The 10,426-nt window shown below is 40.9% G+C and overlaps 2 protein-coding genes across 4 annotated transcripts; one reads left to right on the top strand and one right to left on the bottom strand.

Annotated features, from left to right (window-relative positions):
* Positions 1 to 1,060: 1,060 nt before the first annotated feature.
* rps29 (ribosomal protein S29) lies at positions 1,061 to 2,316 on the bottom strand. The gene is made up of 3 exons (XM_042095114.1): positions 2,173 to 2,316; positions 1,379 to 1,478; positions 1,061 to 1,204 (listed from the first exon to the last, which is right to left on the bottom strand). Exons 1-3 carry the CDS (start codon positions 2,232 to 2,234, stop codon positions 1,196 to 1,198), a joined length of 171 nt encoding a protein of 56 aa, XP_041951048.1. The 5' UTR covers positions 2,235 to 2,316; the 3' UTR covers positions 1,061 to 1,195.
* A 4,801-nt stretch (positions 2,317 to 7,117) lies between these two features.
* mgat2 (alpha-1,6-mannosyl-glycoprotein 2-beta-N-acetylglucosaminyltransferase) lies at positions 7,118 to 10,426 on the top strand. 3 transcript variants are annotated; one of them, XM_042095093.1, is made up of 3 exons: positions 7,118 to 7,199; positions 7,327 to 7,374; positions 8,595 to 10,426. In XM_042095093.1, exon 3 carries the CDS (start codon positions 8,876 to 8,878, stop codon positions 10,283 to 10,285), a length of 1,410 nt encoding a protein of 469 aa, XP_041951027.1. In that variant the 5' UTR covers positions 7,118 to 7,199; positions 7,327 to 7,374; positions 8,595 to 8,875; the 3' UTR covers positions 10,286 to 10,426. The 3 variants fall into 3 exon arrangements, with proteins under 3 accessions (XP_041951027.1, XP_041951028.1, XP_041951025.1); XM_042095094.1 differs by lacking the exon at positions 7,118 to 7,199 and adding an exon at positions 7,204 to 7,222; XM_042095091.1 differs by lacking the exon at positions 7,118 to 7,199 and having other exon boundaries at positions 7,229 to 7,374.

The raw sequence follows: 10,426 nt of genomic DNA, 5'->3' as shown, positions 1-10,426 counted from the left end.
TACAGGGAACAGAATTAGTTAAGTGTTTTGTTTTTGTCTTTACTTCTACATAAGCTAGTCTTTTTAAGATTTATGTGGAACTTACCTGACAATTTTATTATATCCGTACGTTATCAAAACAACTTCAATCAATGCATGCTAAAAAAAAGACCTCCGTTGAAGTCATGTAAAATTAATGAACATAATTGGTTATGGTGTTTTGTCCAAAGTGACTTATATTGTGACCACATTTGTTAAAAAATAGTTGAAAAGCCTACATAGTAGTACAAACCAAAACTCTGTAAGAGAATGAAATAATTAGGTGTAAGGTGGAGCAGAGGAGTTTAAAAGCACTTCTTGAAAATCTCCAAACTACCACAAGGATACTCATTCCACCACTGAGGAAGACTCTTGATTGTGACCACAGCAGACATTCATTAGCACACACTGATACTGTTGTGCTTGGTGCAGAGTGGAGCTGTCCAACCACTACTTTCACTTTAATGGTCTACACAGTAATGCCATGTAACGTCAAACCTATACTGCCAAATGTAAAACCATAATATTGTTAGACTTAAGAATCCCTATGATAGAATGTGTGCATTCCAAATCTGCAAGTCAACCCTAATTAGTCAAGACTAGACTCCTAGACCCTATAAAATGTGTAATCTTATTAGATAAGCAATTCCTAGGGCTTTTGCAGGGCCTTATAGTGCACAAATGTACAAGTCTGCATAAGACAGACTCCATCATAAGTGTGCCAATCAAGCATGTACACTCATAGATGACATAATGCAAACTTCCTACCTTTTTTTATTTATTAATCCAACTTGCATCTGAGATAAAAAACCTATTTTTCAAAACAAGCTTCCACTAATGGGTTAAGGGATACAAACTACCAGGCTATAATCCAACTTGCACCTAAGACGAGCTATTTTTCAAAACATTCCACTAATGGGTACAAGCAACCAGGCTGCAAAAACTGCTATAGGCTGGTATGAAATTTAAGTCAATCAAGCTAAGCCTTTTCAGTGTAAATTGAAATCCCCACAAGCAGAAAGGATGATACAATTTGATTCCATACAGAAAAAAAACAATCTATTTATTGAACAGAATGATTATTTCAGATCTCCTTTGTCGTCAACAATGAGGGCATGAGGCAAGTATCCCAGGTTACTGCATCAATGACCCCACTCCAGACTCCAGATCTCTGCATTCAGTCCAGCTGAAAAAAAGGACACAATTACTTCTCCACAAGGTACACAAACAAAGAGCCTATGTGAGCTAAAACACAGCTGCCTGTGAATGACTAATAAGTCTTTCACTTTTGTTTCACATCAGTCGCAATTTATTCAAACATGATTAAGAACATTAATGCATTAGGAAGCTTATTCCTTACCTTGACGAAGCCAATGTCCTTCGCATACTGCCTGAAGCACTGACGGCACATATTAAGACCGTATTTCCGGATCAAACCGTGCCTGTTCGAGCATACGCGGCTGCAAAGCAAAACATAACGTAACATAAGAATCGCCAGTCGGCACGTCTACAAAAGATAAGACAAGGAGTTTCCGCAATTTCCTTACAATATAAATAATTGGTAGCCGACAGTACTAAGTTACTACATCTCGAGGTCAAACATTCTTTGCATCCCATTCGATTCCACCCTCCCGCTCTAACGTTGAGAACAACACTGCCAGACTAGCAATGGCCATAGTAATTTCTATTTAAAAAAAAAAAAAAATCAAATTAATACATAATTGGTTGCCGTTACTGGTATTACAATATTGTTTTCAAACATCATGCTTTGCATCCCATTCGAGCTCACCCTCCCGGTGCAATGCTAAGATTATCGTTATCTGACTAGCAAGTAGTCAAACGAAGCCCAACAATAACCGTGATCCAAGGCCATTGCTAGTTGACTTAACTTCTTAAAATATTTAGTTTAAATTAGTCAGCGTCAATTCTGACTACAACCCATAAGACAGTACCCAATGCGTTCAAGGCATTCCCATCCACACGTTAAATCTAAAAGGCCCGGACTTCACATCCGCCATGTTAACTAGCCTCATTCGCTCCATGTGGCCCGAGCCGAACACAAACTAAAATCTGACCCATTCGGGACGCTAAGCCAGAATTAAACACAGAAATAGAATAATACAACATTCTGCAACGAAAAAGTGCGATACTGACCAGGACCGAGATCCCTGGCCGTATTTTCTTGGATGACTCCAATAGAGCTGCTGATGGCCCATCTTGTCTCTCTAGGTTAGGATATCGAAAAGGAAGGAAAAGTCGCACGCATGCGCAAATAAAACAGCTTCCTTCCACTTAACGTGATAGATCGAGCAAAATGGTCGACTGACATCTACTGGTTTGGAAGAATTGTTGCGTACCTAACTCGGAGATGCACCTTTTTGAAATGACTAGGCCTGTAAAAATAAGAAGCAAGTTGGTAAAAAAAAAAACATTTTAATGCAATAAAATATATCTTTTTTTCTTTCTATTGCACTTTTTTCGGTCTGCATGTTTAATTCAAATGTTTGCCCTACAATGCACTGTGTGTCATGAAATCAAATCAGAACGCTATATGGAAACACTGTATCTAAGGACAAACTTAATAGAAGCATTACATTTCATATATGAGTATGTCTTTCTTTGGCTTACAATCAGACAAGTGAGCCTTTAGAGCATGCAAGTATAGCCTACGTTGCATCTGCCATTGAGACAATTTTGCAATGATAGGTCTACAACACATTGACAAACGTAGAAAAACATGGATTTTTCTAAATCAAGGACATTACAATAGTCCTTGCACTGGCTTCTAATTCACAGCACTATCGTTTGTATATAGCCATAACTAAAATCAGACATAATTACCTAGATCATGCTTCAGCAGTACACGTCCAGACCTGTCAGGTCTCAGGAGAAATACTAAAAGCCTGTTGTCAGAACTGCAGCGAAATGTATATTTATAAATTTATAAATATTTATTTGCTATTATTATTTGCTTTTGTTTAGCCTATGTAAAGAACATTGACTTATCCCTGTATGAAATGTGCTATATGAATAAACTTGCCACGCCTTGCCCTAATTTTCATGCTGACTAACATTTTGGCTTCAATAAGTGGCTTGTCTGGTTTTTAGTCAGCCAAAAAAGTACAACTCTCTACTCTCAATTGGCTTCATATGTGATCAAAATTAAACTCAAATCCCTCCCTCTGGCCTACAAGGCCCTTACTGGATCTGCATGTCATCTTATGATCCAGCTTTATTCCCCATCTTGCCCACAGTCCTCAGATGAGTGTCTGCTGTATCAGCCTTCTGTCAACGCTGGAAGTCAGAGTCACGACTCTGTGATTCTTTGTTGGTGGAATGATGGTGGGATTTTAAGCACTTACAGACGCTGTTTACCTTGGAGCTTACTAATTCATTCTCCTTATTTGTATGGTAATCAATTATTATTATTATGAAGATTTACAATTGTTATTATTCTGTTAAATTGGTCTATTACTATTTGCATTGCTTTAATTTAGGATATTTGACTTTGATTACTTTAAACCATTGGTTCTCAAAGTGGGGTCCAGGGACCCCCTGGGGTCCGCAGCACATTGTCAGGGGGTCCCTAAAAAAGTTTGCTACAAAATATGAAATTGTCTTATATGGCGAATATGCAGTATCAGTATTTGCCCAATTGATCTGCTGATATGTTACATCAATATGTTAAAACACTTAACTATTAATTAACCGCCAACTAAATGAAAGTTATGTGAAGCAAACACATGTGCTCAACGCAATAGGCCTACATTTGACAAAGAAAAAAAAATCCTACTTACTGTCAAAGTTTGCTAACATGACTATTGTGGTATTAGCACTCTGTTTTTAAAATACATATAACATAAGCAAGCATAACAGAAAAAAGGCTATACAGCTACATGATTAATTTAAGATCTATGTGTTGCGATTATGAGGGGTCCTTGGATAATTTTCCACTCCATAAGGGGTCCCCGGCCCACAAAAGTTTGAGAACCCCTGCTTTAAACTATCAAATGTCTGTAGTAGCCTAAGTCATTTGGACAAAAGCATCTGCAAAGAACCAAGATAAACATATTGAAGAGGCACAAATTGTGGGCCTATTGAATATTTGCTTTGCATGTAACAAACAAAAAATTACAGTCTATCAAACATATTGACATAGTAATTCTGTCATTGTTCAGAGTAAACAATTCTTAATTCAATTTTACAGTTGTATGTATATAAGCCTATTCCAATGAACAGCACAATCAGCCTAATATTTTATCTTGCTCAAATACTCAATGCCAATCAGGGATTTAGGCATGAGCCTATTGAAATAGCCTAAAAGAGACTATTGACAGAGCAATGCTTTGTGTGTGGTCCGGTGTTCCAGCTTAGATGGTGAGAAGATTAACTGGTGATATTTGCATAAAATCAGTGAATATTCAACAAGACCCTGCCTACTTCTTCAGAGCGTTCTGCTCTGCCTCCGCCTAGTGTAGGTTCACATTTTCACAAAGTGTTTGCAAGTGAGACAATATAACGGATATCACTGAAAAGATCACCAGTGTATGTCTAATACATGTCTGTTTAAGCATTATCCACACAAATATGACACATACTGAATGAATGGAAAAAAATAAAACTAGCGATCTAGCTGGGATGCGAACCATGCATGGACAAGAAAGTTGATGAGATAAGCTTCTACATCGTCTATACCACTACACTACGAGCTGCTAACATTGATGCCAGATTTCTATGTATATATTGAACTTAGTCAAAGTTAACACAGGTTAACACATGTGAGAAATATACGCCCATGTTAACTGGTGCTATCACAATTTACAGTTTTTCTCAGTCGCTTTGGTGCTATTCTCACATCACTATTAACATTTGCACAGCAGTTAGTGCCTTTCTCAAAACAATTAGTGCAAACTGCAAAACCTAGTGGATGACCTGCAAAAGCACGTCACTTGCTCAAAATGGATAGTCCATTCTTCAAAAGCACGTATTCATGTCAATGAAACTGTCAGTGTCATCAAAATGAGAAGTCTTGACACCATCGTTTATGAACAAGATAGTCAAATGGCTTTGTCATGTTTTCATTATGACAGTTCTCTCCTTGTTTTCCAATGCAAAAAAAGGGCAGAAAAAAAGGTGACACTACCTGAACACGCTCAAGACAGCACTATACACTACTTGTACAGCCATTTGAAAACTACAGTAAAGTTACACATTGCTGTAGTTAGGGGAGTAAGTGAGTACAAGACACTGAATACGTACATTTTTACTATATGCTCTAATTCTACAGCATTGTGACAGAATTTGATAACTAGTTCAACAATTTTGTATGTAATGACTCAAGCAATGAAATGAAGGGAACGACTATTCAGTATCCAAGTATAGTTTGTTTTGACTGACATGACATAAGCAAATGATAATGTTAAAAAACAGCAGAGAATTGTATGAAAGCAACTGATACATGTCCAAAAGCATTTTCAATGCAGAGGAAGGAGAATTTGCTACTATGATGTGCACAAATGACTAAATGTTGTGGAGGTTGAACTAATAGTTATGAGAATTTTCATTCTGATCTGCAAAAAGCACCAAAGCGACTGAGAAAAACCGTAAAACATGGGCATATGCAAGCCTCAAAACAACAAAGTAGGTTCATCTTTGCCTCACATACCAAAACCTAACTGATGTAGGCTACAACAAACTATCATGTCCCTAACACTTTTTTCCTTTATGGGGGTTAATAATATGAAACACGTCAGTCATGTGCAAAAATTATCATAACTTAGTGTTATCTTAGTCTCGATGTAGTGAGCTGTCTAGTGATTTGAAGTGAACATGAAACTTATTTTCTCTGAGTTAGACTTATAATTTGTTGGTCCTAATTTGACGACACAAAATGGTTATCAAGGTAGCATGGATTAGACAACTTTGATGTAGCTAGAGAGTTTGATGACAGATGTTGCTGTTTCAGATTCCCACGTAGCCTAAATTAGTAAATATTTTAGCCTATTACTGCAGCCTATTGCTCAGCAGCCTGTTGCAAAACATTCACGTAGCCTATGTTTGCTATAGGCCTAATGAATATCTTGATCGATTGACAAATAAGCTGTCACAAGACAACATAGACCAACACATTCATTTAATTGGAACACCATGCTATTGTAGCAATATAAAATGACCAGTGGTGTAATTGGTTAACAGGGTGGCTTATTATTGCTAGCTTGCTATTTTAGTGAGCAGTTCGAGGCCCACAAGTGATATTCATAATTTTTGCGCACAATGTGTGTGCGAAAAAATTATGACATTCAAAAAACGAACAATGTTTGATGGGGTCATGCCAGTTTGTTAGGCTACTGTTTGTGATGGAAAATTACTGAGGCAAAATTCATCTGCATTATTCAAGGCATGCATTCGCTCATGTCATAGGCTATCACCAGTTAACGTGGACATCAGGATAGCTAGTTAAACTAGTAAACTAGTCTACTAATGATAAGCGTTGCTCTCTGTGGCGTATTGGTGATAATGCTTGCTGTTTGGAACATTTTGCCTCAGTGAGACTCATGTTCGAAACCCAACAAAACCTTTGCTGATTTACTTGGACACATTTCCTGTTTGCACAACATTTTATGTGGATGCTTAAGCAGACATGCCGTATACATGAACTGGTGATTTCCGCGTGTTTTCGGAAAGATCTTGCTTCATGTTATGTCGCCACATAGGCTTGTGAAAATGTGAATCTCCAGCACTGGAAGGGCGGAGGCAGAGCAAAGCGTTGTTAACAAGTAGGCAGGGTCTTGTTGAATATTATTCATGTTTATGCAAATATCACAAGTTAACCTGCTCACCATCTACACTGGAACACCTGTTCTGTTCCGGTTCTGCGGCTAGCAGAAAATAAAAAATTGTAATGTTGATGCTATTAATAAAAATCCACGTCCAAATGCAAGCATCACATATGAATCATGGCGCGATGCCTTCAGCGATATGTGGATGGACCTCACTGATCTATCTAATTATTGTTTAGTAGCTACAGATAATCAGGCTGCAGGCTTTCTTAGTTGTTAGGCTACATCTTCTGAGAGAGTGCAAGAGATGGGAAGAGGATGGATGGAAGTTTCATTGTTTCTGACATCATGCCGATGGCTTTTCTGTTTGCTGTACCCCTCCCCTTCCCCCCGCCCCCAGAGGTATAGTGCATTGTGGGAAAGAGGTCGGCAGTGGTTCCAGAGCTGCTCCAGCATCATATATTAACTAGATACCGAAATAGTGCAAAGTAGAGACAAAATGAAGCTAAATGCATTTCTTATATTACAGCGTTGTTAAAGCCGATGTCAAGAGCATTGCCACACGCCCACGACAGCGGTAAGTAATTTTGCAAGCTTTATTTTTCTTCTCCTGAACGAAATTATTGCGACACATCATGCTGTCGATTATTATTTGTCAAGTATTAGCTATCGTGCACCACTATGTCGTGATGATATCCACTCATTGATTAAGCTAACACTAGCCAGGAATGCACATAGCTAGCTAACGCTGTTTCTTTGCCGTACACTAAGACAGTCTCATACCATACCAGCCAATATAACGAACTGCAGGGCAACTGTTGTTAATGTCTGTATTTCACTGCTGCATGACATGTCTTTACACAAGCTATTCATAGATGTTCTATTGAGCTAGCTGTCGTTCTGGAATACTCATAGAAATGTTTGTGGTGTAGTGTAGCCTAGTTGTGTAATGTAGCTATCATCATGGAGTAATTGTTTATCGTATGCTTGCGCTTGCTTGCTTGCTTGTGTCTGTGGGTGATAAATGACTTAGCTGGTTGAAAATGCAAGTTAACCAAATCTTGCTTCGACTATTGGTGCTGTCGAACATTAAAGATTGGGTAAGATTGGGATCACCTGGACAACGTTGTCACTCATGAAAATCGACACAAGCGATTCGAGTAAAACGCGTCAACTCCCCAACATAGATTGTTGTTATTTAATTATTCACGTCTTTTAACATCCGCCCAATGCACGAAGCTTTCAAGCTGTCACGGCTGGTATGGCCGAGCAAAACATCAACAATATGCATTCAACTTCATTGTGGCAAAATTACAATTTAAATGATTCATGGACTTTTGTCGAAGAAGGAAAAACCCATCCTAACCATATTTAGTTAAGACAACCCTCTTATGAGTAAACAGGTTTTACGTAAATATTTGTGTTTCCATTGTACAACAAAAATACTATTTTCATGTTGTGAGTTGTTTAGGTTAGATTGTCAGAGTACTGGCATTTATTTTTGCTAGATATATATTGAATGCCATGTTCATGTGATGATGCAGCAATGATTGATGGTAGCAATTCTTGCTGTTCTAATGTTGTTTTAGTGGTGTCCTCTTGCTGGCATAATATAGCTCAATCCTAACCCTCAGTATGGTGATAATCTGGCATTATACTGTGTTTACAATATTTGATTAGGCTAATCCATCAATCTACATAGGTTGAGGCTGAGCAGTGTTGTGAATTGTGTTTGGTAGGACCGGACCAGACTGATAGTCCAGAGAGATGATTTTTCTTTTCTGTGTTGTTTTTCAGTGTGCAGAAGCCTCCTGTTGCCACAGAGTCACAACACAATGCCTTACTGGAGATTGGAGACTGGAAATCATCATTTGTGATACGCTAACAGTCCGTGTTTACATTCCAAATGTGAAGGGAAACTTTTTTTAAGAAGAAAAATCAACAAAACGAGATTTCCATCCCAAAGCCTGCACACTGCACAGCAGACACCTTTAGGAAGCCAACCTGCCTAGCAACGCCTTCCTGTTTTTCTACCCTGGTCTTCTCTTCTCCCATCCTGTTGTGGGTGACTGCCTAACATGAGATTCCGAATCTACAAGAGGAAGGTGGTGATACTGACTCTGGTGGTGGTTGTGTGTGGCTTTGCTGTGTGGAGCAACGGGAGCAAGCAAAAGAAAGTGGCTGTCTTCCCCAAAGAGGCTGAGCCTGTGAAGAAAGGCAGCAGCAGCAGCAGCAGCAGCAGCAGCAGTAGTAGTAGTAGCAGCAGCAGCAGTAATAACAACAACAATCAGCCACAGCCACCAGTCCAGGTGCAGACCACGGTACCGGTGAGCCGAAAGCCGACCAACGAGACACACGTGGAGAAGGTGGCAAAGCCGGAGATAGACAACACCACGCTGGTGTACCGCAGCATCGTGTTCCAGCTCAACTTCGACCAGACCATCCGGAACGAGGAAAAGTTCCGGGCGGCGCGGCACAAGGACGACCTGGTGGTGGTGGTGCAGGTGCACAACCGGCCGGAGTATCTGCGCCTGCTGGTGGACAGTCTGAGGAAGGTGCGTGGTGTGGAGAGCATCCTGCTCATCTTCAGCCATGACTTCTGGTCGCCCGAGATCAACCAGGTGGTGGCCTCCATCGACTTCTGCTCCGTGCTCCAGATCTTCTTCCCCTTCAGCATGCAGCTCTACCCACAGGAGTTCCCAGGGAACGACCCCAAGGACTGCCCGCGGGACATCCCCAAGAAAGACGCCTTAAAGATGGGCTGCATTAACGCGGAGTACCCCGACTCCTTCGGCCACTACCGCGAGGCCAAGTTCTCCCAGACCAAGCACCACTGGTGGTGGAAGCTGCACTTTGTGTGGGACAGAGTCCGGGTCCTGAAGGACCACCAGGGGCTGGTCCTGCTCATCGAGGAGGACCACTATCTGGCCCCAGACTTCTACCACGTCCTAAAGATGATGGGTACTCTAAAGAGAGAGCAGTGTCCAGACTGCAACATCCTCTCGTTGGGCAGCTATGGACACATCGGCTACACCAGCAAGGCCAACCGTGTGGAGGTGAAGGCCTGGAAGTCTACCGAGCACAACATGGGCATGGCCCTCTACCGACAGACCTACCAGCAGCTTATCCAATGCACGGACACCTTCTGCACCTACGACGACTACAACTGGGACTGGTCGCTGCAGCACCTGACCGTCACCTGCCTGCCTGCCTTCTGGAAGGTGATGGTGTGCGAGGCGCCGAGGATCTTCCATGCCGGCGACTGCGGCATGCACCACAAGAAGAGCACCTGCATGCCCTCCAGCCAGAAGACCAAGATCGATAACGTTCTCCAGAGCAGTGGGAACCAGTTGTTCCCCAAGGGCCTGCTCATAACCAAGAGACTCCCGGCCAATGGAGCTGGCGCTGTGGCTCCCCATGTCAAGAACGGAGGCTGGGGAGACATCAGGGACCACGAACTCTGCAAGAGCTACTTGCGACTACAGTGACCTTATCTGACCTTTGGTTTGATTGTTTGTTTCTTTGTTTGACTGACTGTTTGTTTTTTGCATCCTCTTTAACAGAAAGCCTTTTAAAGAATCCTTTTATTCATATTGCCTGTTCCAAATAAAAAGTATGTGGGTTTGGAA

Source organism: Alosa sapidissima, chromosome 6, assembly GCF_018492685.1.
Source record: "Alosa sapidissima isolate fAloSap1 chromosome 6, fAloSap1.pri, whole genome shotgun sequence".
Taxonomy (NCBI): domain Eukaryota; kingdom Metazoa; phylum Chordata; class Actinopteri; order Clupeiformes; family Clupeidae; genus Alosa; species Alosa sapidissima.
Note: the sequence above shows the minus strand (reverse complement) of the source record. Positions and strands in the feature narration are given on the sequence as shown.